At 50.6% G+C, this 27,374-nt stretch overlaps 1 protein-coding gene across 1 annotated transcript; it reads left to right on the plus strand.

Moving 5' to 3' along the window:
* The first annotated feature begins 12,797 nt into the window (after positions 1 to 12,797).
* LOC142586392 (uncharacterized) lies at positions 12,798 to 13,448 on the plus strand. The gene has a single exon (XM_075697655.1). It carries the CDS (start codon positions 12,798 to 12,800, stop codon positions 13,446 to 13,448), a length of 651 nt encoding a protein of 216 aa, XP_075553770.1.
* The last annotated feature ends 13,926 nt before the right edge of the window (positions 13,449 to 27,374 follow it).

Raw genomic sequence — 27,374 nt, forward strand, 5'->3', positions numbered from 1 at the left:
AACAAACTGTTTCTCGGCTTTGACATGGCAAATTATCCGAGCATTTCCGTCTGATGGCGTGGCCGTGATACAGAAAGCGTGAATAATACTATGAAAGAGGTTGTTTCCTTTTGCGCCGCAACTGGAAGTGTTGTCAGCTGGACTAAGTGCCTAGGTTTATGGCACGGCAGCTGGCCACAGGTACCCGAGTGTTTTTGCAATATGAACTGGAGCGTTACCCCTGGAAAATATCTTGGGGTGCCATTACAACATTATCGTGACAGTGCCGCGCATTGGATCGAAGAAGTAAAAAGAGTTAAAGATCAGACAGAAAAGTGGGGCGGGCATAATTTTTCGATGTTTTCAAGAGCTAGTGTTTGCAATTTGTTTTTAGTTACAAAGGTGTATTATGTACTACAAGTGTTATGCATGGCAAGGATTTCGGTGCAGAAACTTCACAGAGTGTTTGCGGTATATATATGGGGATCCACTTGGGAGAGAACTAGCCGGTGTAACTTGTTTCAGTCGGTGAAGAATGGAGGACTAGGATTAACACATTTGTTTTTGAAACAGATTGTTAGTAGGTTCTTTTTCTTAAGGGACCAAAGTGTTATATTTATGCGTACTGTTATTCAGGTGAGATTGAGTTCTTCCTTGCCTGAGTGGGTTGTCTCATCAGCAAATGAACGTACTCAAACACCAATTGGCTTTCTGAGGGAAGTTGTTATGTCCTTTTCTTTACTGAAAGCGCATTTTTCGAATGAATTTTTGACTTCAGTGACGCGTAAGAAACTTTATAGTGATCTGGTTGATGTTTTCTTGCCGCATCCTGTTTACCGTATGATGTATAACTTAGGACCTGAACGCAATGTGCTGAAACGCGTTAGAAAAATGCCGGTTAGATCTTCAGCGAAAACATTTTTTCAATTGCATTCGGGCACTCTCCTTGTGAAGCCATGGCTGCAAAGCAAGGGCTTCTTTGTTCCATGGTCTGTTAACTGCATCATATGTAAGAAACCTGAAACTATTGAGCACATCTTTTTGGATTGTCATGACTCAGTTTTCTTGTGGGATGTTCTAAAACGAACTCTGAAGAAAGAACTGCCGTTAAGTCCTTTCGGTATTCGGTTCTTACCGTGTGCAGACACAGGGGGAGTGCCGGCTGACTTGGCAATGCTTTTGTGTATGAGCAGCGTGTGGAAAACGCGCATGGATATCAGGAATGCCCGCGTAGATGAAAGGTCTGCGAGGGAACACCTAAGTGAAAGTCTTAGGTACACAAGTGATGCCCTCAAGCACATGATTGAACCGCCAGAGTGGTTTGAGGAGCTTGACACTTTGGCGTCTGTGATATCCTCTTTGCGTGCCTTTTAAATATGTACAGTCTCTCGAAGTGATGTAATATTTTTCTGCACCAAATGACCTACTTTGTACGCGTTTGAGTGGTGTTGAAATCAAGGTAATAAAGAAAAATGTTTTTAATTGCAAAAGTGTTCTACGTGTTGCAAGTGATGGCCATGGCAAGAACTTCGGTTCAAAAAATCCACCGAGTGTTTGCGACCTTTATTTGGGGATCGCAATGGGAGCGCACAAGCCGGTGCAATTTGTTTCACAAGGTGAAAAATGGTGGGCTAGGGCTCTCACGCCTGTTTTTTCAAGCAGCTGGTAAGCAGATTCTTCTTTGTGCGGGACCAAACTGATGTGTTTTTGAGAACTGTGATCCAAGCACGATTGTATGATTATCTATCTGACTTTGTCGTGTCATCTGTTTCTTTCGGAGCTGGACCGCTCAGTCCTTATTTGCGTGAAGTGGTTACTTCTGTACGCCTGCTCAAGGCAAGGTTCTAATATGAATACTTGTGTGATGTCACGAAAAATCGTTTGTATTCTGATATTCTCGATGTATTTTTACCATTACCGGTTTACCGAGCTGCCTACAGGCTAGGTCCTGAGCGCGATGTGCTAAAGCGCGTTAAAAGAATGCCAGTGAGACCCTCTGCTAAAACGTTCTTTTTTCAATTACATACCGACACTCTCCCTGTAAAGCCATGGTTACAAAGCAAAGGTCTTTTTGTACCTTGGTCGGTAAACTGCTTAATCTGTAATAAGCCAGAATCAATTGAGCATATCTTTATTGACTGCCATGACGCCGTATTTCTGTGGGACGTCCTACAAAGAACACTTAAAAAAGAATTGCCGATAAGCCCTTTTGGAATCCGGTTTCTTCCACGTGCAGAAACAGGGGAAGCGCCGAGTGATATGCTAATGCTGCTTTGCATGCACAGCGTATGGAAGACGAGAATGGACATCAGGCATTGTCATATACAGGCTCACTCAGCAAGACACTATTTTGTTGAGAGCATTATATACACACGCGACTTGTTCAGAGCACTATGTGAACCCCCGGAATGGCTTCCTGTACTAGACCAATTGGCTTCTGTGAAGTCCTTTTAAACACCTTACACTGGCCGAGCTGTGGCTGGTGTTTTTAGAATATGTACATGTCGTGTATTTGATCTTTTTGTTTGCGTTTGTGAAAAGGCAATAAAGAAAAAAAATGGCGTGGCGTAGTGGTAAAGTGACGGGCTTGGGATCTACAGGTCGGACGTTTGAATCCTTGTTGGAACAGTTTTATTTCTTAAGTTTTTTTTTCTTTTTTTTAATGCACTAAAGCGCTCTTTCTTGCTTTCTGTATTCAAAAAAATATATACGGTGTCCAGGCACCGCATATTTAACGCGCTAGAGCTGTTTTTCGCACGAGTAGCCAGTGCCTCCCAGTATACGCCGCGCCTTCCCAGCGCCCCAGCGTCCAGCGCGCTGCACTGGGCCCATAATCCGGCGCACTGGGTCCCAGTGGCACTGGGTTTTGCAATAGGGGTGCGGGGTTATTGATACTTGGGTCTTCCCAAATGATACTGGTTTCGGCAGTTTCTCATATTGCTTCTGATCGCGGAGCTCCAAGAGGAGATCACCGCGCTTGCCATTCTCGACGCCTTATAACCTGGACCGAAAACTTCAGTTAAAAACTTTGAAACAAGGAACGGTGAAATGGTTCGCACTGGTTTGTCTGGTATTTCAGAGTGAATTAATGGAAACGGCAGGAGTTGTGGACTTGGCGTCCGAAGAACTGGAAGTCATCTTCGGTGCGCCCTCGATCTCGTTTCTGAGGGCGATGAGGGAGTTTAGGAAAAGCATTCTCCATAAGTATAGATGGGGTTTTCGGCAGCGATGCTAACTATACCCACCATGAAGCCCAACAGGGGAACGTGACAGAAGTTCCTGCAAGGGAAGCTCTGCCAGCGCCAGCCGTACATCGCTGCTATAACCAAATACAGTATAACGAAGACTGGCTAGCCACACAAGGTTAACCTTTGCTGACTGGAAAATTGGCAGTAAAACGAAGGTGAAGACAGGCAGTGGCGTAGCAACAGGGGGGGCCGGGGGGCCGGGGGGCCCGGGTGCAAGGGGCCAGTGGGGGGAGGGGGTGTCATATGCCTGAAGACGCCCCTCTTTCCGCCGGCTTGACTGGGCGCAAATGGCAAAGAATGCTCCGGTATCCAGTAGCCCGAGCACATGTACCTGATGCTTGCGCCGAAGAATTGTCGGCTGCAGCTCTATCAACACCCCACGAAATAATTGCACGAATGTGCGGGCTAAAAAATTTAATTCGCAACATGGTCGCTAAACTATTCGCCTTACCGGCACGTTTCGTGTGGGGTGCGCTCATGCCGTGCGTTCATGCTGGGAGCAAGAGTCGCTAAACATACAGTGAGGCGTTGTAAGGCGTTAATGGGTCCCTCTTCCGTTCAGAACGCGCAGCGAAGACGAACAAAGACAGCAGCAAGAGGGCGTTCAACGAGCGCGCCCGGCGCTCGCGTTTACGGCGAAGCGTTCGTTGAGAGCGACGTTGCATAAGTGCGGCCGTCAAAAGTCGCCAATGAGATTCTCTGGATCGTCATCCGACTCGGTGCGGCCGAAGAGTTTGGCGGCATATGACTCGACAGGCTGTGTATAGTCGCGGGCGCCGCGATGTTCAGCTCGCTTTTACTTCCCCTCTCCCGCTCGCTTCGAGAAGCCGCTGCGAAACCTGCCGTTATATATGTTTCACGCTTTCCTTCTTACACTCGAACGTTTAAGAAAACTGTTGTGGTTGTGTGACTTCATGTCACAAGTACAGTGTCTGTGTCAGCTGCACAGAATTTTACAAAAAAAACGTGAATTTTGTAAGGATATTTCCCGATATTCTATGAAGTTATGTGTCTGTGATTACTAGGAATTCGGTAGCGTGAAAAATATGGCAGATAAGTAATGACCATATCCTTAATAATCCCTCAATTAGTACTTATAGAGGAAGCACTTCAATTCCAGAATTGAGGACTCAAAGTCATATTATTAACTCAACAAAAGCTTCTTAAACAAAATCGTTTTGGGTGCTACAACCTACAGTATTTTGGCACTGCGGGCGGCGCCCAGTATGGCAGTAGCGAAAGAAATATGAAATAGTGGACCAGTGAGGTTGATCCCTCAACCCTCTCCATTGCGAATGCAAACCAACAGGTTTCGCTGGCACGGACGTCATCTATGCGGACGTCATCGCGGTCTTTTTTTCTTTCTTTTTTTATGGTGACGCCAAGAATCGACGCGAAGCGTGCTCTATTCTGTTCCCAATCTTTTGGTGGTACCGCAGCTCGGATAATCACGTTTGTCCGTATAGCAGCAAATAAAAACAAGGCTTTATTGATCGGAATGAAGAGAACTCGTAATTGTCATAACATTGGCGCAGCGCAGCAGGGAGGCAGGTGGCGTTTTCCGTTTTTCTAATATGGTGGGGAGATCAGCGTCACTCAGACACAATTTAATTTTTGTTTTCATTCAGGGCTGCCCACAGCCAAAATACTGCAGGCCATAGTACCTACGACGATTTTTGTGAAGTTGTTGTTGGGCAAGATATGAATGTCGGCCTTCAATGTTGTAAATGAAATGTTGCCGCTAAAATTGGTAGTTAAAACATGGTTAAAACTTTGTAATTGTTTTTACTTGTGACGTGACCCGTATTTTCTACGATGCCGCATTTGTATTGGTTGCCAACCAAGCCTTACAGTCTGACAGAAGATGTACACATGCGCTTATCACAAGTTATCAGTGCAGCACCCTGTGTTATTTGGCTCAGAAAAAACAGCATGTACTGGCCTCGAGCTGCACCACTGGAAAAGCTGGCGCCACCGTCGGCGTGGCGTGCATAGCGGCCGCGTCGGCTGCTTCGGGAGCGCCGAAGCGAGCTGAAAAGGAAAGTTTAAGTTCCCTCGTATGCTGCAGTCCTCATTTAGTGGCGAGATTTTCCCGCTTCGAGTGTCTCCTTTACAACGACTGAAAGCACTACAATAGATAATGGCTGCCTTTGAAGGCGCGCAACATGGTAAGCTACTGCTCGGTGCCGCAGTGCCAGACGTACGCAACGGAGCCCGGTGTCAGCCTTATTCACAAGTAGCCGCAGGACAAGAAGCTGCGTGAAGCTTGGCTCGCGAAACATAAAACCGGCAAACAGTCATCGGCTACAACTCGAATATGCAGCAAGCGCAGTCGCGAGGAAGATTTCTGCTACGGCGCCGGGTCTGCGATGTTCGGAAAACGCGCACTGAGACGCTCGCCCGAGTCTGCTGCCCGACTATGTCATGACGGTTTGGTCTATGAACTTGTCGATGCTATAGGTACTTGTTCACTGGAGGGGAAAGGGAGCGGTAAGAAGCACATTAAAAAAGAAGCATGGCATATGGTCATGTTTGTGTTATGAATTAATGCACTGGATTACAAAAAAAAAGAAGCAGCGGGAAGTCGCGCGCTGAGAACACTGATAAACATATAGTGCGACGCAACTCGAGAAATAATATTGAAACGTCCAAGAATTTAGAAAACAAAAAAAAGATTGAATCGTCGCGGCGGCACATCACAGTCCCCGTAGGCGTTGAAGTCTCTACAATTAAATTATTTTTGAACAGCTCTGATAGCGCCCACGCAACAATGGTTGTTTGTATACTGTCAAATGCTCATATTCTGCGGCCTAAAGCTCATGGCACGGTGCGAAACCGCGCACGCGGCGAAAGCGAAACAGTGCGCGGACAAGCATGCAGACGCGCAGTCGGTCGCTGCGAAGCTGTGCGATCGCTGCATTGAGGCTTCATTCTATTACGCTTCATTTAATTAAACAAACACTACAAGAACATATTTCACATAGTTTGCTCTCAGCGTTTGCCTATCTTTCACGCAAGAAGCCGGTTCGGGAGACTCCATCGCGGCGACCGTGCACAGTGGCGTTCACTGTACGTATTCGGTAAAGAGATAGCGTCTCTAAACGATTCTGTGCTTTCAGTTTGCCCAAGATTATTATTTAGACAGTCAAAAACTTCTCTCGTTTCGAAGGTACTTACAGAAATGTCCGGGAGAGCTCCCGTGTGGTGTTTTCAGTGAGCGCTGACAGCAAACCCTATGAGGAGCGCGCCGCGTGGTCCCTCATATATACTACGCCAGCGAGGCGCTTCCGATAGATGGCGACTCCGTAACTCCTCGCCGCCAATACCTGCTGCATTCGCGATCTCTGGGAAAGAAAGCGAAGGAGAGGGGGACCCGGGGAACGTGCGCGGTATCCAAGGCGCTTTACTGATGCTGAAACCCGGAAATTGTCGATATCCTCGCCTTCCTCGACTACACCCGAGGGGGGGGGGGGGGGTGACAGAAGACCTATGGGCCCCGGGTGCCAGATGACCTAGCTACGCCACTGAAGACAGGATAGATGGAAAGCGAGAGAGAAAGACGAAAGTTGGAGGAAGAGATAGACAGGAAAAGGCATGCAACTGGCCGATTTCCCCCGGGTGGGTCAGTCCGTGGCTGCCGCGTCTACGTGAAGCTGAGGCCAAAGAGGTGTGTTGCCGCCGCCGAGGGGCCGTAAAGGTCCAAACAACCGGCATTGGCTCAACCTCCAGGATCCCCCTTTCCCCGGAACCGGCTAAGCCACGCACGGTTAGACGCGGGAGGGTCCGACCCTCGTGTGCTCGGTTACGTGGTGTCGCAACACACCAAACGCCTGCTCACGCAGACACCCTTGCGGGGCCCTTTGAGCTGACAAGCGCAGAGCATACCTTGCGCGATAACGATCGCGTCTGCAAAGTTAAGCCAAGACCACCCGTACGCTCGCGGACGCGCGCAAGCTCGCGTCCGCGCGCCTAGCGAGTAAAACGGTGGTTTTCATCCACAAAGACGTGCGACAGCGCCAACAGCGCGCGCTCACTGGGCTCACTCACAGACGCCTTGGCAGGCGCCGCTTCGTACTTTGTTATCGACGGTATTTCAACATGCTTCGATATCTATAAACGTAATTTTTATATGTTTGTAGCTGTTGGATCAGCGCAAAAAGGAAAGAAGAACCACTTTTTTGCATCATATAGATCTGCTTCACTGATAGAACGTTCCGCGCCGTCGCTGCGTAGCCGGGCGCGCCGACGCGAGGGAACCCAAGCGCGCGATAACAGAGAGGAGCTGTTCCCCGAGTTCACGGTGCGTTTCGACGCGTACGAGTCATGCCGCACCGTCTGCGCATGCGTGGGCCCGTGAATGCGAGCTTGCGCGCGTCCGCAAGCGTACGTGTCGCTACGCGCCGCAGAAAGATCTGAAATTTCAGACCGCACGCCGTTTTCTCTTCTCGCGGCCGGCGCGCTCCAAGCCGAAGGATGGCGTACATGTACTAGTGCGCCTATGTACACTTGTTTGCACTGTGACGTCACTCGTGGTGACACGTGACTTCGAGAATTAATCAAGGCAACATCTGTTATTTGTGTAATATGTTGCTTGAGTAGACGAATTAAAGCTAGAGAAAAAGTAAAACCCACTAACCGAATGACTGAGTGTTTTTGTTTTATTTCGCACAACAGCAAGAGAGATTTGTACTTCCGTTTCGTCTACTTGTTCACACGTCGTGCAGTCACTCACGCAGACGGCGAAACTATGTTATTTTCTACCGTATTCCAGTGCGGGATCATGTTCTGTGATTCGCTTGTATCTGCCTCAGTAATCGCGTATAGCGCTGGTCAGGTGTCCTCGTGCACAGCGCGCAAAATCGTGTGCTGCGCGAAACGAGACAATCTCAACAGCTCGCGCGCGACGCCGTCAGCGGAAGTGCGCCGTGACGCAATAAAGCGAGGAGCAAAAAAAAAAAAATGAAGGCGAGGCCCGTGCGTATGCGTCACGCGATCCTCGAGGTCAGGTATTGGCGGCGAGGAGTTACGGAGTCGCCATCTATCGGAAGCGCCTCGCTGGCGTAGTATGAGGGATCACGCGGCGCGCTCCTCATAGGTTTTGCTGTCAGCGCTCACTAAAAACACCACGCGCGAGCTCTCCCGGACATTTCTGTAAGTACTTTCGAAACGAAAGAAGTTGTTTACTGTCTAAATAATAATCTTGGGCAAACTGAAAGCACAGAATCGTTTAAGACGCTATCGCTTTACCGAATACGTACAGTGAACGCCACTGCGCGCGGTCGCCGCGATGGAGTCTCCCGAACCGGCTTCTTGCGTGAAAGGTAGGTAAACGCTGAGAGCAAGCTATGTGAAATATGTTCTTATACTGTTTGTATAACTAAATGAAGCGTAATAAAAAGAAGCCTCAATGCAGCGATCGCGCAGATTCGCAGCGACCGACTGCGCGTCTGCATGCTTGTCCGCGCACTGTTTCCCTTTCGCCGCGTGCGCGTTCTCGCACAGTGCCATGAGCTTTAGGCCGCAGAATATGAGCATTTGACAGTATACAAGCAACCATTGTTGCGTGGGAGCTATCAGAGCTGTTCAAAAATAACTTCATTGTAGAGACTTCAACGCCTACAGGGACTATGATGTGCCGTCGCGACGATTCAATCTTTTTCTTTCTTCTATATTCTTTGACCTTTCAATATTATTTTTCGAGTTGCGTCGCACTGTATGTTTATCGGTGTTTCAGCGTGCAATTTCCCGCTGCTCCTTTTTTGTAATGCAGTGCATTATTTCATAACACAAACATGACCATATGCCATGCTTTTTTAAATGTGCTTCTTACCGCTGCCTTTCCACTCCACTGAACTTGCCAGTATCTATATCATCGACAAGTTGACAGACCAAACAATCATAACATTAGTCGTGCAGCAGACTCGGGCGAGCGTCTCAGTGCGCGTTTTCAGAACATCGCAGACCGGGCGCCGTAGCAGAAATCTTCCTCGCGTCTGTGCTTGCTGCATACCCGAGTTGTAGCAGATGACTGTTTGCCGGTTTTATGTTTCGCGAGCCAAGCTTCACGCAGCTTCTTGTCCTGCGGCTACGTGTGAATAAGGCTGACACCGGCCTCCGTTACGTGCGCCCGGCCCTGCTGCACCGAGCAGTAGCCTACCATGTTGCGCGCCTTCAAAGGCAGCCACTACCTATTGTAATGCTTTCAAGCGTTGTAAAGGAGACACTCGAAGCGGGAAAATTTCGCCACTAAATGAGGACCGCAGCGTACGAGGGAATTTAAACTCTCGTTTTCAGCTCGCTTCGGCGCTCTCGAAGCAGTCGACGCGGCCGCTATGTCCACGTGATCCCTCCTAGCACGTCACGCCGACGGTGGCGCCAGCTTTTCCAGTGGTGGAGCTCGAGGCCAATAAGAACACAGGGAAGTAATTTCGCTTGCGGAGGTTAGACGGGGCGAGTGGAGAGTTTCTCACTTGGCAGTGGAGCTCGCCTCCTGAAATCATGGGTTTGCGGCACTGAATTATTTCTATCTCGGCTATTAATTAGCCGATTTGAAAAAAATTTTTGCCGCAGAACGCTCCCTTGAGGTCACGTAACAACTTCCAGCGTATAACCAACATTTGCTATGAGGCCTAGTGAGGGGCCCTTCAAAGAAAAAAAAAAGGAGGTAGCTGCGTCCTCCGGCTTTTTTCAGGGGTTGTGAGGATTGGGGGGTCAATCCCATCGCTCGTAATCAGTTGTCAATATTGGAGTCGGGCATGAATTAGATGGTAGCTGGCCCATGCCGTCGTCCAACTGATCCACGCTGAGGACGTTGTTGAAGGGAAGGACTGCTTCTCATCGCGAACGAGGAATATGGGTTTATTTACAGTATCCACATAAGGACGTTGCAGTTCATCAGCCTAGCATGACTGCGAGAGAAAGTACACTGAGCAGCTGCACAACAGCGGTCCTCCCTCGATCCCAAGGTGAGGGAAACGTTCGACCAGGCGCCGTAGACGAGGGCTTACACACACACCTCTTTGCGCGAGGTTCACGGTCCCCAATCGAGGTCAGACGGCCATCGCAGAACTCGGAGCTGACGTCAGGAACGGCACATCCGATTCCCCGAGCTGACCCCCGCAGCGCGGTCGCCGGTTGTCCATTGTCTTGCGTCTTGAACGGCGCGTAGGAAGGGGCCTCCGGAGACATTTCCTCGGCAGCTCCCCCGCTCATAGATCAGGTCGGCGCTGGCGAGTTCAGTAACAATAGTTGGTCCGCCGATCGCGTTTAGTCACAACGGCGCCGAGGCTAGAGCGTAACGGTGGCTTTCCAAGAAAAGTTGACGCCGCTGTCTCAACTGGGTGGCAAAACTTGCACCTCAGCGGGCCGTTCTTAACAGGGTGCAAATGAAATTATTCTCGAGTCTGATTTCTGAGAAAAACATCTTACGCTTATCACACATTTCATACCTAAATGTAATGCCGTTCCCAACTGTACGTTCGCTCAACTAAGCAGCTTCTGTATTATAAAAGGCTGTTTTCAGTTATCCGGTGCACTATAAGAAGGACAATAATGAAGCAATTAAAGGAACGGCATGTCTCACATACACGCAGAGATATGTAGATCAGCTGTGTTCGTTGAAGAAGGTAAATGTGGTACCACATTGGGCACCCAGTTTTAATGGGTTGCAGACATGGTGAGACTGTCGAAAAAAATGCTTTCCTTACCTGAACCACAGGGTGCCCCAAAACAGGGCGTTTATATTGAATGACAGCTAGGAACTTGTTCAGCAGAACAAGTTCGATTAGCACCCGTGCGTTAGTTCTCTCAGGAACCGGTGCGCCTGTGCGCAACAGCCGCGGCTCTCCAGCTGCACAATCATTCGGAATAAGAGTCCGAGCTCACATGCATCGGCCCCTATCCTTCGAGACTTCAAAAGTGATGTGCGTTACATTCAAACGGAAATGGCTATTCTATAAATTGAATAGTGAATTCTGAAGTCGAATACGATCAAAATACCATTCGATTAGACTATATGTTTCTACTTCGTTTCGCCTGCTGGCACGTTGAAGGAGATCGGCAGACAAACCGCGGAGATTAAATTGGCGAAGACCGGTTTCCCGGTCTCCCCGATTCAGAGTACATAGGGAATATCTTTTCCCTAACACTGTTGTATATATTGCTACGCGAACAAAGGATTAAGACTGGAGACTATTTACAAAGTATATTTACAAAAGATAACTGCAGCGCTGGCCAGTTCAGCCGACAGCTCGACAGCCAGAGCGGTCGTCGTCTTCATCGGGGTGCCCACGTGCATCGGTCTCAAGAAACACGCAATCATTCATATTTAAAACAGCGCAAAAAACACGGACAAGGGAGGACACAGGACGAGCGCTGACTGCCAACAACACCTTTATTGGAGCCTGCGCAAATATATACCATTTTCAACAGGCATAAAGAGAGTGAAAGAAGGGGAGGGGGAAGGCGAGTCATCGTCGGTCAACTACTGCTGCGCATGCGTCAATGACATTAAACAATATAAAAGAAACCATAACATGGTGGACACAGGCCAAACTGCTTAACTTCTAAAGAACTTAAGTTCTTTATCACAAAGTGCAATAGAAGGGGAACTAACACACGTAGCTCCTAACTGACACATTGAAAATGCCTCAAAGATTTCTCCGGCCATCTGATTGCTGTACCTTTTCAACACACGTGTGTGGTCAAGGAGTGGAGTACAGCCACACTTCGCACAATGAACAGCCAGATTACTGCCAGTCTTAATCTTGACACAGTGAGCATGCTCGCGCAAACGTTCATTAATACAGCGTCCTGTTTGCCCTATGTAAGTGCAGCCGCAAGTGGTGGGAATGGAATACACTACATTGGTACTGCAATGTACAGGCTTGGGGACATGTTGCTTATTGCACGGTCCAGGTGTTCGGCTTTCGTTTATTTTTTTGCACATCCTTCCCAACTTGTTAGGCGCAGTGAACACGACCTTTATACCAGCCCGGCCTGCGGCTTTCTTGATGCGATGGGACACACCATGTATATACGGTATCGCAACAGTCTTGGTTAAGACATCACCCGCTTCGCGCTGTTTCTTGGGGGAACGAGCCTCTTGCAATAAAACTTCCGCCAAGGATGACAGCAGTTGTTCAGGATAGCCACTTGTTTTAAGCCACTGGACTTGATTGGAGAGGCTGCTGGACATCGAGTGGTGGCAAGAGCGAACGACCGCATTTCTAAGGGCCCCTAGGGCGATGAAGCGCTTCACCACTTTAGAATGGTTGGATGTGTAGGGGAGAAGGTGTTTTTTGGAACGCGGAGCTGCGGAGTAGTGACTTAAAGTTGCTAGTGTCAGATAAAGAAGGCGGCTTTGTTGTATGCCGCTCCCTGCAATTTCACCTTTCCGCAGAATGCGCACTCAAAGAAAATTTCAATGTTGCCGATGGGTTCAACCCTTCCAAGACCAAGAAGTTCGCCGTAGGCAGATGTGAGGAAGCCGGTCTAGAAAAGTTGTCTAAGGCGATCAAGCGCTCCAAAGGAATAAGCCTTTCCGCCTTTTTCACTGTTAAAACTCACAAGATGGGCCACCCCTTCAGAGTCATTGTTTCGGAAGTGGGTACTTGGCAAAAGTGCCTAGGGTCCTACCTTCTGGAAGGTCTCAGGCAGCTTCCAATAAATGACCCGTTTTTAGTACGCAACTCGACAGAGGTAGACCAGTTCCTAAAGGAGTCAAGCATCAATAGAGCACAGGCATTCTCGGTAGACATCAAGGACCTATATTATTCCCTACCTCAAGATGGCCTCTTCGCCGTCGTGCAGGAAGGCATAGAAACGATAGGTGAAGTCCGGTTCCAGAATGCGGTTGGCACCAGCGTCGCCAATTTCCTGGACCTGCTGCAGGTTTACCTAAGATCTACCGTCATCCAGCATAATGAAGAGTTCTATGTGCAAAAGAACGGGATTTGCATAGGCTCTCGTATTGCGCCCATAATGAGTGATCTATGGTTGGCGCACTATGATAGACTCCTCCAGGAGCAACTCAGCACAATTCCTGTTAAGAAGGTGTCTCGCTACGTCGACGATTTTCTGGTGATCCTATCTGCCCACCCTAATGAAGCCACAACCCTGGTCGACCAAGTGTTTGAAAAATTCAAGTGCATCTATCGAGGTTTGACGTTCACAAGAGAACTGCCGGAAAAAGGCCAAATCCGCTTCTTAGCTTCTTCTTAGGTGTAGTGCAAGGTCTAGACCTTGCACTACACCTCCAGGAAGGGCACACGTGTTGGATATATGTCCCGCGTTCCAAAAAACACCTTCTCCCCTACACATCCAACCATTCTAAAGTGGTGAAGCGCTCCATCGCCCTAGGGGCCCTTAGAAATGCGGTCGTTCGCTCTTGCCACCACTCGATGTCCAGCAGCCTCTCCAATCAAGTCCAGCGGCTTAAAACAAGTGGCTATCCTGAGCAAATGCTGTCATCCTTGGCGGAAGTTTTTTTGCAAGAGGTTCGTTCCCCCAAGAAACAGCGCGAAGCGGGTGATGTCTTTTAACCAAGACTGTTGCGATACCGTATATACATGGTGTATCCCATCGCATCAAGAAAGCCGCAGGCCGGGCTGGTATAAAGGTCGTGTTCACTGCGCCTAACAAGTTGGGAAGGATGTGCAAAAAAATAAACGAAAGCCGGAGAACACCTGGACCGTGCAATAAGCAACATGTCGCCAAGCCTGTACATTGCAGTACCAATGTAGTGTATTCCATTCCCACCACTTGCGGCTGCACTTACATAGGGCAAACAGGACGCTGTATTAATGAACGTTTGCGCGAGCATGCTCACTTTGTCAAGATTAAGACTGGCAGTAATCTGGCTGTTCATTGTGCCAAGTGTGGCTGTACTCCACTCCTTGAACACACACGTGTGTTGAAAAGGTACAGCAATCAGATGGCCAGAGAAATCTTTGAGGCATTTTCAATGTGTCAGTTAGGAGCCACCTGTGTTAGTTCCCCTTCTATTGCACTTTGTGATAAAGAACTTAAGTTCCTTAGAAGTTAAGCAGTTTGGCCTGTGTCCACCACGTTATGGTTTCTTTTATATTGTTTAATGTCATTGACGCATGCGCAGCAGTAGTTGACCGACGATGACTCGCCTTCCCCCTCCCCTTCTTTCACTCTCTTTATGCCGGTTGCAAATTGTATATATTTGCGCAGGCTCCAATAAAGGTGTTGTTGGCAGTCAGCGCTCGTCCTGTGTCCTCCCTTGTCCGTGTTTTTTGCGCTGTTTTAAATATGAGTGATCCGTACCAACTAGCTCGCACCAAAACCCTTCTGAAACACGCAATATGCATGTATCATTACCCCCGGCGGCAGACGCACCGTCCCGAGGCGTTTAAATATCGGTGATAACACGAGAGTAAAATGGACTGAGGTGTGCGACAAACACAACGTCATTGGAATTTGGGGGAGATGAGGCACTGGTACTGTTAGGAATGGCCTGCCGAGGTGGCAACATGCAAGTTTTCGCATCCAGCTGCAGCTGCGAGCGTGGCGGGCTTCCCCGAAGATACCATGGAAGCCTTCAACACCCGCCGCGGTGACTCGTTTCGTAGGAACCAGCGAGGACAGCGCTGACCAACCATGCACTTTAGAGAACTGCGGACTGCGGCGGCGTCAATCCACCAGGCGCCTCGTTCTGAGATGCCTTGCGGTGCCTTTTCACGGGCCTTTGAAGACGCCAGACAATGGGCAGCGGCGGAGGCCACTGTGCGAGGTCCGATCTGGAATTTAGAGGCGCTGGCTGGGGTCGGGCGTGACCACCTGGCTACGGGGACGTAAGACAGTGGACACCACGACGGCCGCGTTGCGAAGGTCAGCTCCGAGTGCTGCGAAGGTCGTCTGCCCTCGGAGGGGGGGGGGCAGTGAAACTGCGTACGTGTATGTGTAAACTGTCCCGCAGAGAGGCGGCTTGTTTACGATGTCGTCGAACGGTTTGCCTCACGTAGGGATCTAGGGATCACGAAGTCTTTATAAGCGGCTGTTGTCGGCTGCTAGAGTGTGCTCGTCGTCGTGCTCTGTGCTCGTCAATGTACTCGTGAGCTGTGTGCTCGTAAGCTGTGTGCTGCATGCTCGTCTTGCGTGCTCCATTTGGGAGCCACGCAAAGACTGTCGAATGCATCTCTTGTTTAAAATGTAATTACTGTAAATAAATCCTGCTCGCTTAAGTCCCGGCGAAGAGTCAAGGTCCTCCCTACAACTACGACCGCCAACCCTTACAGTACTGATTGGGGCGATTTCGCAGGTAACTGGAGTCGCGGCCCGCAGCACGCGATATGGGCTTGTGTACCGAGACAGGAGTTTTTCTGACAGGCCAACGTGACGAGTCGGGGACCACAGGAGTACCAGAGATCCAGGCGAAAAGTGGACGTCTCTGTGTTGGCGATCGTACAAGCGCCGTTGTTTGTCTTGAGAGGTCAGGAGGCGAGCGCGGGCAATTTCGCTTGCTTGGACTGCCCTGGTGATGGCGTCAAGTGCATACTCGCTGGTCTCTGCTGCGGCGGATGGAAGGGGTGCGTCCAATGGCAATGTGCGTTCTCGGCCGAACAGCAGAAGGAACGGGGAATAACCGGCAGGTGTCATGACGCGAAGAATTATAGGCAAAAGTTACATAAGGTAGGGCAAGGTCCCAATCAGTATGGTCGGACGAGACATATTTTGCAAGCATGTCTGTTAGGGTGCGATTCAGACGCTCAGTGAGACCATTAGTCTGTGGATGGTAAGACGTAGTCAGCTTGTGCTTGGTGGAGCAAGACATCAGGATGTCGGCTATGACTTGAGAAAGAAATGTCCGACCATGGTCTATGAGCAGTTGGTGTGGAGCACTATGCTGCAGAATTACGTCGCGTAAAAGAAAATCGGCGACATCTGTGGCGCAGCTTGTTAGAAGCGCTCTGGTGATGGCGTAGCGCGTGGCGTAATCTGCCGCCTCAGCGACCCACTTGTTGCCAGACGCGGATAGCGAGAAAGGGCCAAGTAAGCACAACCCAACGCGAAAGAACGGCTCCGAAGGAATGTCAAGCGGTTGAAGGCACTCGGCAGGGAGCGTCGATGGTGTTTTTCGGCGCTGGCATTTTTCGCACGCCGCATAGTATTTCCGGACGGAGCGGGCAAGGCCTGGCCAAAAGAAGTGTCGGCGGATCCGGTCGTAGGTGCGGGAGACGCCAATGTGACCTGCCGTTGGTAAATCGTGAAGTTCTTGGAGAACAGCTGACCGGAGGTGCTTAGGAATGACGAGGAGTAGGGCAGGATCGACCGTCGGGGTGTACATTGTGGCGGTATAATACACCATCACGGAGAACAAACAGGTGAAGGGACGAATCAGAAGGCGAAGATTCCAAACCATCGATGATGGCGCACAAAGTGGCATCGCGTTGCTCGTCGGCAGCGTGTAGCAGCTGAGAAACGGGGAAAACGCAAGCATCGGTATCGGGGTCAGGGTCGCCGGGTGGTTCGTCCACTGGATAGCGTGATAAACAGTCTGCCTCTTGATGTAATCGGCCCGACTTGTACACTACTGTATAGGAATATTCTTGCAGCCGTAGAGCCCAGCGACCAAGCCGGCCGGTAGGATCCTTGAGTGAGGAAAGCCAGCAGAGTGCGTGGTGGTCCGTGATTACAGAGAAGTGCGTGCCATACAAGTACGGGCGAAATTTGGAAACTGCCCAGACGACAGCCAGGCTTTCACGATCGGTAATCGAATAATTGCGCTCCGCTGCTGTGAAGAGGTGGCTAGCGTAGGCGATAACGCGATCTTGACCCTGTTGCCGCTGGGCTAAGACGGCTCCGATACCGTGACCGCTGGCATCGGTACGCACCTCTGTAGGGGAGGACGGGTCAAAGTGAGCCGGTATAGGTGGCGTGGTGAGAATGTTGGTGAGGTGGGTAAACGCGGCCGTTTGAGCGGGGCCCCATATAAACGGCACGTCCTTCTTCAGAAGATCAGTAAGTGGTCGGGCAATCGCTGCGAAATCTTTAACGAGGCGTCGGAAGTATAGGAGCAGAGTCCTACAAAACTTCGCTCGTCTTTGACAGACTGAGGTACAGGAAAAGACGTGACAGCAAGAATTTTCTCCGGGTCTGGTTGAATACCGGAAGCGTCGACGAGGTGGCGCAGCACTGTAATCTGCCGACGACCGAAGAGGAATTTAGTTGGAGCCCAGCCTCTCGGAAGGCTTGAACAGCTGATAAGCGCTCAAGGTGTGTCTCAAATGTAGGCGAAAATACGAGAACGTCGTCTAGGTATAGCAGAGGCGTGTTGACCATTTGGACCCTTGGAGCAAAAAGTCCATCACACGTTCGAACTTTGCTGGGGCGTTGCATAGACCGAATGACATAACTTCGAATTGATATAGGCCATCAGGAGTGACGCACGCGGTCTTCTCTTGGTCTTTTTCATCCACAGAAATCTGTCATCAGCCAGCCGCGCAGGTCTATTGATGAAAAGTAGTTGGCACCTTGGAGACAATCGAGGGCGTCGTCAATGCGAGGCAAGAGGTAGACGTCTTTCCTGGTAATGCGGTTTAGATGATAATCTACGCAGAAACGCCATGTGCCATCTTTCTTTTTAACAAGTACCACGGGCGACGCCCAAGGGTTCAATGAAGGTTTAACAATACATTTGGCAAGCATCTTGTTCACTTCATCTTGAATAACCTTGCGCTCTGAAGCAGAAACTCGATATGGCCGGCGATGAATAGGACTGGCATCACCAGTATTTATGTGATGCTTAACAATTGAAGTCTGGCTTAATTGGCAATTGCTGATAATATTACCCTGCTTATCTTTCAGTGCATGCATCTTGGTTTCTCCTATGCGAAGCTTCTTTCTCACTAATTTCAGGCTGCGTCCATTTTTTACGGCTTCTTCAGTCTTTCTCACGTTGTAATTTCGAATATCCTTTATTTTCTCCTTGTTGATCAGTTCTGACAGTTCCGCGAATTCTATCTTATCTCTTGAGTTGGACACTTTCATTCTTTGTCGTTTCTTTATTAGGTCCTTTGTTATTTGGGAGAGCTTGCCCACTGCTTGCCTCAGTGCCTTGCCTCCCACTTCAGTTGCTGCCTCTGAAGTCAGCCTCGTTACGGCTTCATTCATTAGCTCTATGTCATCATCATCATCTCTCTGTTTTAAGGCTGCAAATTTGTTTGCAAGTACCAGCCTAAATTTGTCTGCTTTTACCCTTAGTGCCTCTAAGTTGACCTGTTTCTTCTTGACCAATTTTACTCTTTCTCTCTTCAAATTGAGGTGAATCCTAGCCCTCACTAACCTATGATCACTGCACTTTACCCTACCTATATCACTTCTACATCCTGCACTATGCTCCATGGGATCAGCCGAAAGTATGAAGTCAATTTCATTTCTTTTTTCACCATTAGGACTTTTCCAGGTCCACTTTCTGTTGCTACACTTCCTGAAAAAGTCGCTCATTATTCGAAGCATATTCCTTTCTGCGAATTCTACCAGCATCTCTCCTCTAGCGTTCCTAGAATCGACGCCGTAGTTGCCAATTTCTTGTTCACCAGCCTGCTTTTCCCCCACTTCTGCATTGAAGTCGCCCATTGCTACTGCATTCTGAGTTTTCACTTTTCTCATCGCTTATTCAACATCTTCATAAAACTGACCCACTTCCTCATCATCGTGACTGGATGTTGGAGCGTAGGCTTGTACTACCATGTAGGTTGAGGCAACGCTAGAGTGGCCGAACGGCGCTCTCTCGCTGAGGCGCCGCGTGTGGAAAAATTTTGCGAGGACGCTGCAAGCGAACTGAATTCTGGAGAAGACGCGCTTCGCGGCATATTCAACGTATTTCGATGCCGGCCCTGAGACCGGCTGCGCGCGTACGCTCTTATATTGCTTTATTTCCACTGCAAATTTTGATTAACACATTTTTGCCACGTATATATATTTCAAGCATGTGTTATACAACACGACGTCTTCAATTTTGCTGTCATGGTCTAGTGTGTCGTCTGCTAGCGAGCGCGCGTTCGTTGCGCGGACGCTGGCGGACGCCCAGTTTTTCTTGCAAAAAGTGAGTGAGTGAGTGAGTGAGTGAGTGAATAAACTTTTATTCGGTCCAGCAAAGCGCGATAAAACGCGCACCCGGCTAATCCCACGACGGGACTGACAGATCTAGTCTGCCAGCCCGATCGCGGGCGCGCTGGACGGCCAGGATTTGATCCTCAAAGACAGGACTTCGCAGGAGCGCGTCCCACTCTTCCTTGGTGAACTTCGGGCCCAGCGACCCGCACTCCCAGAGCATATGAGGCAACGTAGCTACCTCACCACAGGCCACGCAAGAACAATTTGGATAAATCTCTGGATATATGCTATTAAGGGACGCCGGATTTGGGTACGAGTTCGTTTGCAGAAGTCTTAGTGTGACCGCCTGCGGCCTGCTTAGCTTGGAGTGAGGCGGGGGGAAAACCCTTCTCTCTAAGTAAAAGAATTTCGTGATTTCGTTGTGTGTGAGAGGAGCGTCTCTGTGTCCGGGGAGAGAGTCGCCCGATCCGAGGACAGCGCGGTCGGTAAAGCCACGCGCAGCCTCGTGGGCAGACTCGTTGAGGTTCAGAGGAACCCCCTCAATCGCCCCGACGTGTGCAGGGAACCAAAGGATCGAGTGCATGGAGGTGTTGCCCTGTTTGGCGCCTTTCAGAATTTGAACTACCTGCCGGGCTACCCGGCCTTTCTGGAATGCCCTGATGGCGGCTTTCGAATCGCTATACACCCTGTCTCTCCGACCGTCTTGCATGGCGAGTGCAATGGCCACTTGCTCGGCCACCTCTGGGTTCGTCGTCCGGACGGAAGCACAGTTGATGACTTTGCCCAGCGTGTCAATGACGGAAACCGCAAAAGCCTTGCCGTCTCGGTATGCAGCTGCGTCCACGAAGCTTGCTGCGATATTGTCTTTGTTTATTTGCCTTAGTATATTAAATGCTCTTGCCTTGCGACGACCTGCGTTGTGAACGGGATGAACGTTGCGGGGCAAAGGGGCGACCACGATCTTCTCCCCTATTTCTCTGGGGATTTGGGTGTCTTCAGCCAAGTTCTTGGTTGGTGCGTGTCCGATCTCCTCGAGGATACGCCTGCCGGCTGGCGTGGTGGACAGCCGAGTTAGCTGGGCCCGTTCCTGAGCCTCGGCCATCTCCTCCATGGTGTTGTGTATGCCGAGCCGAAGGAGGTCCTCTGTATGCGTTCTGACGGGCAGCCCGAGGGCTCTCTTGAAGAATTTTCTAATGAGGGCATTAAGCTTTTCCCGCTCGGCTCTGAGCCAGTTGTGCATGGCCACCGTGTAGGTGAAGTGACACAGCACAAAGGCGTTGATGAGCCGAAGCAGGTTGTCCTCCTTGAGGCCACGATGTCTGTTCGTGACCCTTCGGACGAGGCGAAAAGCATTGTCGGTTTTCGCAATTATCTTGCGTAGCGCAGTGCCGTTGCCGCCGCGTGATTCTATGAACATACCCAGGACTCTGATGGTGTCGACCCTGGGTATCGGGTCACCGCTCCGAGTGAACAGGTGAATGTCACTTTCCGAGACCGGTTTCCAGCCCTTGGGTCTGCGGCCTTTTTCTTTTCTATAAAGGAGAAGCTCAGATTTGGTCGGGGAACATCTGAGTCCGGTGGGTAGCAGGTACTGCTCCGTGACGTCTACCGCCTCTTGCATGGCGCTTTCCACTCGCCCTTCGCTACCGCCGGTGCACCAGATGGTGATGTCGTCTGCGTAGATGGTGTGTTTGATTCCTTCAACTTGGGCCAGATTCCTCGAGAGACCGATCATGCAGATGTTGAAGAGAGCAGGCGAAATGACCGAGCCTTGCGGCGTGCCCCGTGCGCCCAGGAGCACCTCGTCGGAGACGAAGTCGCCGATCCGCAGCCTCGCTTTCCTCCCCGTCAGGAACGAACGGACGTAGTTATATAGTCTGGGGCCCAGCTTGAGGTCTGCCACGGAGGCCAGAATGTATTCGTGGAGAACGTTGTCAAACGCTTTTTCCAGGTCGAGTCCGAGCAGGGCCCTGGTGTCTCTGGTACTGCCATCGATGATGTGATGTTTGATCATCTTCATGGCGTCCTGCGACGAGAGGCCGGCACGAAAGCCAATCATGTTGTGAGTATAGATGTTGTTCTCTTCGAGATATCTGTTTAGTCTGTTGAGGACGACGTGCTCCGCCACTTTCCCAACGCAGGAGGTGAGAGAGATCGGTCGGAGGTTGTCCACGTTCGGAGCCTTGCCGGGTTTGGGGATCAGGACGACGTTGGCGCTCTTCCATTGCTCTGGGACGCTGCCGTTTTTCCACGTCTCATTGATCTTCTCGGTGAGGTATGCGATCGAACCGTCGTCAAGGTTCCGCAGCATCTTGTTGGTGATTCTGTCGGCACCTGGCGCACACTTCCCCTTGAGCGCGAAAATGGCTTGCCTAATTTCCCCCACGGTGAAGTCTTCGTCCAATTCCGGACGGGCTGGTCCGATGTAGTCGGGAAACCGGTCTTCCTCGTCGCCATGCTTTATGGGAAGGTATTTCTCCATGAGCTTGGCAACCAGCTCGTCCCCGGAACAGGATATGGTAGCTTCGTGAAGGGCTCTGGCGAGCGTGTGTCTCTGACTGGATCTGGTGCTGCCCTCGTCGAGGAGATGTTTAAGCATTCCCCAGGACTTGCCGTTACGCATCTGCCCGTCGATCGAGTCACAGACCTCGTCCCATTGCTGCTTGCCGAGGGTCCGACAGTGATCTTCGATGGCCTTGTTAAGCTCGGAGATCTTTTTCCTCAATCTTCGGTTAAACCTTTGTCCTTTCCATCTCAGAAGCAGCGCCTGCTTGGCCTCGATCAGATGGGCCAGCCTACTGTCCATCTTTTCTACCTCCAGGTCGCTGACGATCTTCTTAGTGGATGACTCGGCGTCACTCTTGATTCGCTCGCACCAATCTTCCAGGTCTTTTGGGACGGGTGCGCTGTCGTTGCCGCGGAGCTTGCGAAAAAGGTCCCAGTCCGTGACAGTGAATTGTCTGGATTTACTTCGGGTGACTTCGAAGCGGGTCTCGAGCACATAATGGTCGCTACCAAAATTTATTGCGGTGTTGCTCCACTCGGCTCCCTCGACGTTCTTCACGAACGCCAGATCGGGGGTGGTGTCCCGGCTAACCGAGTTGCCGATTCGGGTGGGGAACGCCTTGTCTGTGATGAGCGTGAGGTCCATTTCGTTGGCGTTCTGCCACAGACCCCGACCCTTGCTCGTGTCGTAGACGTACCCCCACACGCCGTACGGTGCGTTGAAATCTCCGACGACGACCAAGGGATGGGTGCCGGCCAGGTCGACGGACTTCTTGAGTATCGTTTTGAACTGCTGTTGCGAGTCCCTAGGATTGCTGTAGATGTTGAGTATGAACACGCTGTTTCTCCGCTGGTTGCGTTGTCTCGTATTGAGCAGAACCTCCGCCATGACGTATTCGACCTTGCAACTCGCCAGCTTCAGGTCGTGAGACAAGTGTGTAAGCCTCCTGTCAACTAACGTGCACACTCCCCGACCTTCGGCCTGCACGGAGACGGCACGATAACCAGAGAGGGATGCGGCAGAGACGAGGGTTTCCTGTAATGCTATTACTTGTGGTTTGTTACGTAGCGACCTTAAATATTGCTGCAAAGGAGCCCTCTTATTGGAGTACCCCCTGCAGTTCCACTGCCAAATTTTGAACTCCTCTTTGGCACTATCCATGATTAGATAAATTGTCCGGGGTACCCGCTGTAAGCACAGGTGCACGCAAGAAGTTCCCCCCACTCTGACGTGCCGATGTGCTCGTAGCCCTGATTTGAGTCCCCGACGCGTTCGGAACAACGACCTGCATTGGAGTTACGGACGTATTATTCGGAATCACCAGACGCTCGAGGGCGTCCATGCGATCGGCCAGCGCGCCTAGGCCTCTCCTCGGGTCTCCTAGGGCGACTTGCACCTGTGCTAAGCCTTGTTGTAACTGCTGCACGCTCTTAGTGAGCGTGGCCAGCATGCCTTTGATCTCATAAGTTTGCGAATCTGAATCGGCCTTACTGGAAACTGCCCTACGCTTGGCGGCGCCGGCCGAGTCGCAGGCCGGAACTGGTGCTTCTGTGGCGGTCGGCGCCGACGCGTTGGATGTAACACTCTGACTGATTACTAATTTCTTAATCTCTATCATTTCGTTAGCCATCTTTCTGATCATTTCTTTTAAGTCCGCGTTTTCCTTCATAAGGCGCGCTACCTCTGCCTCCCTGGATTGCTCTGGAAGCGGGTCGCGTGGGCCCCGGGTGGATCTCGCATGGGCGCCGCCAGCAACCATATCTGCCCACGATAGCGTCGACTTTCTCTTCCTCTGCTGGCCGGCACTGGACCCATACCGGGCCCTTGAGACAGAGCGGCTCCTGGAGTGGCTTCCGGATCTGTCCCTGGACATAGATCTGCCCCTGGACCGGGATCTGCCCCTGGACCGGGATCTGCCCCTGGACCTGGAACGGCGTCCGGAAGGTGGAGAGGGGCTCCTGGATCTAGAGCACCCGCGAGCCGCGGAGCGACCGGCGGCGGCCGGGAGTTGTCGCTCGCCCATGGCGAGGGCCGGAGACTTGCTTCTATTGGCTCTGGATCGGTCCCCGCGTCTGCGTCTGACGAGGTACGGCGTCTGGTACCTCTGCTTGCACTCCTTGGCAGCGGTGAAGTGTCGGCCTCCGCACAGCCTGCATTTGGGGTCGCACTTGTGTTGTTCGTCCGGGTTGGCGATGCCGCATCCCCTGCACATAGTTTCGTCCGGCGAGGGGCAGACGTCCGCTCGATGCCCGAGGCGGCCACAGGCGTAGCACACCTCCACTTGCTTCCTATATAATGCACACCTGACAAGTGTGCCGCCGTACGACACGTAGTTTGGCACCTTGTAGCCGTCGAAGACCACAACCACGGTGCCCGTGCTCTTGATTCGTTTGGCTCCCAAGGCCAGCGGGTTCTTCGAGTTGACAATCTTGCGATCGAGCTCCTCCGGGCCTTCACTCGGTGCGATGCCGCGGATGACGCCTTTGCACGTAGAGTTGGGCGCTGCCTCGTACGCGTTCACCTCGTGCTGCTGGCCGCCAACAGCGATGCACTCGACCCTGACGTAGAGGGTCGCATTCTCTCTGCTGGGGGTGCTGATGACCATGATATTTTGTTGGAAATTCGGGCACATCGTGTCCGAGTCCCGCTTCGCCTGGTCGAAACCGACTGCGTTCCATATGGCCTCGGCCACAACTGTCGGCCCCACCTTGCTGATGTTCAGACCTCCCTTCGGCCTGACGATGATCTTCGCGTCTTCTTTGGGCAGCGGAGGCATCCTTCCACCCCGAATAATTTTGGCTTTAGCGCTGCTGCGGTCTCGGCGACCCGTTGCGGTCGCGTTGTCATTTGGCTTAGCGCCGGTAGAAATGGCACCAACTCGCTCGACGGGCGCCGATTTGGCTCCGGAGCGCCTGGCAGCAACTGTTTGCCATCCGGGGTCCTTGGAAAATTCCTCGGGAGTCAGAAGCTCCCCTTCCACTTCACATTCCATCACTGCAGACACTGACGAGAAAATCTGGCGCCGCAGCAGCACTTCGCCGCGCTAACACAAGCGCGGCTAGGGTTAGCGTCGCAGCGGCGTGGTCTGGACGGAAAAGGCCGATAAAATCGCAACAAGGCCACCCACCTTCAAAAGTCGGGTGTCTACGGGATCGCCACAACCTAAAGAGTCCGTTGGCACTAAAATAGTCGCACTGGGCTCAAACTCTTGCAAAAAGTCTGTGCAGTAAAATTTTTTTATGGTTTTACTTGCATTTGTGCAAGTAAAACTGTTTTTAACATTGTTTTATAAATGTAACACGTAATTTTTTTCCCCAGAAGCCAGTTATCTGCAACATGAAGCTACGTAAGCAAATTTTATTGATATCGTGTCATTTCACGCGCGTTTCTTGTTGGTGGAATATTGATCAGGGGACAATGATCAAAGAAAACAATATTCTTGTGAAATAAACGAGGTTCATTAACTGCGCGGCACGAAGAGATGCAAATGACCAATGTACTTCTAGGTTATTCTAAGGGTATATAGACATAATTATAATAATGGCACGAAGAGATGCAAATGACCAATGTACTTCTAGATTATTCCAAGGGTACATAGACATAATATGTCTATGTACCCTTGGAATAACCTAGAAGTACATTGGTGATTTGCATCTGTTCGTGCCGCGCAGTTATATCTCCATGACAGATATGCAAGAGAAAAATTATAAAATATTCTAAATGCACTGATTGAAAAAGTGGAACTCCCGTCCGGAATAAGCGTTTTTCTTTTAAAGGGCCCCTCGCCAGGCCCCATAGAAAATTTTGGTTATGCGCTGGAAGTTGTTTCGTGTCCTCTAGGGAGCGTTCTGCCGCAGCTACCTTCTTTTTTTCTTGTTCTTTTTTAATTGAACAAATTCTAGTGTTTTGCGTCTGGCGATATGCTTATGAAGCACCCTGTTCAGTTCTCACCACCTGGGGTTCTTTAACATGCACCTAAATAGAATTACGAATCGAATTCCGCGACGTGGTTTGGACCCGTGAGCTCGAGTTTAGCAGCGCAATGCCATATCCACGTCCGCGTGCAGAAAAAATCCCGAAGATAGTGCAATGCCAGGCTGACCTGCGGCGGAGGTGACGCAGGCGTGAAACACTCGCCATACGTGGGCCGATCCCGAAGCGGGCCGACCCGCTGCGGAGGTGCAGTTTAGGGGCCCACATACACAGCTTTGCTGGTGATCTTTCACAGAGTGGAAGGGCACTGAGTTTTCTTATTGTTGTTAAGCTTGGGCTGGACGTAAAATTTCACACTCCTTACGGGCCAAAGATACAGCATATATAACCCGCCGTGGTTGCTCAGTGGCTATGGTGTTGGGCAGCTGAGCACGAGGTCGCGGGATCGAATCCCGGCCACGGCGGCCGCATTTCGACGGGGGCGAAAACACCGGTGTACTTAGACTTTTGTGCACGTTAAAGAACATCATGGGGTCGAAATTTCCGGAGTCCTCCACTGCGGCGTGCCTCATAATCAGAAGGTGGTTTTGGCACGTAAAACCCCATAATTTAATTTTAATTCACATGTATAACCGCTACCTAAAGCTGTTTTCGGCTCCCGAGTGCCGTCCGCAATAAAAAGAAAGGAAAAAACCGCGCCAATTACTGCGCGCTCTGTTACGCGAGGACGACGGAAACGTGAATGGTATGTTGCACTGCAACTTTTTTTTTTTTTTTCTATCAGGGTACTTCCCGTAAATCTGAGTACGGGGCGCCGGATGGGGCCGATATATGTTTATTTGTTTGAAGCGGCAAGCAGGACGTTTACATATGTTTTTTTTTTTTTTTTCTGGCTGCGCTTCGCAAGATCTACTGATGAAAAACTATATGCGCAAAAGTACACACGATGGATACATGCTGCTTGAAGAACAAGAAAAATATTTGTTCTCCAAAGGGAACCGTACAATACTATAGTAGAATGAAAGCCGACACTGCGGCCTCAATGCACGCGCAGTCACCGAGCAGCATTAAAAATCAATGAAATGAAATAAAGAGGGAGAAAAGCATCTATTCCTAAGGCATAAATACATGTCATATCCAATTATAAACACCATTTTGGGCGGTTCGATCGCAAGCAGTAGCGCTAGCCACCCTAGTAGCGCGCGAAGGCACTACGAACGACCCCGCCGAGCAGAATCGCCAGCAGTTTAGAAAGGCGTGTCGATCGCAGCGCCGCTATAGTATTCTTCGTCGTCACGCGCTTCACCGCAAAGCATGCGCCGCCCCAGCCGCTCGTTCCACTCAACCGTATTCTAGGACACTCTAGGTACAGTGAACCATAGAGTTTCCTACTCTATGCAGTGAACTAGAAGCAATTATTCTAGTACACTGTACTCTAGGCAGCGCTCATGAGAACCATAGAGTATAATTTTTGTAGGAAACTCTATGATGAGAACCCCCCGTAGACACTAGCGCCACAGTTCCCTCTAGGCTATTTATTTGAAAACTCTATGCTTGTAGTCAAACAGAAAAGTAGCGCCCTCTAAGTAACCTCCTTTGAACTTCGGTTTTGACGCCACTGGGCA

This window comes from Dermacentor variabilis, chromosome 1 (genome assembly GCF_050947875.1).
Source record: "Dermacentor variabilis isolate Ectoservices chromosome 1, ASM5094787v1, whole genome shotgun sequence".
Classification (NCBI taxonomy): domain Eukaryota; kingdom Metazoa; phylum Arthropoda; class Arachnida; order Ixodida; family Ixodidae; genus Dermacentor; species Dermacentor variabilis.

Bases quoted from the DNA above. Each gene is read 5' to 3' on its own strand.
- LOC142586392 (XM_075697655.1), top strand. From the start codon at position 12,798: ATGGGCCACCCCTTCAGAGTCATTGTTTCGGAAGTGGGTACTTGGCAA.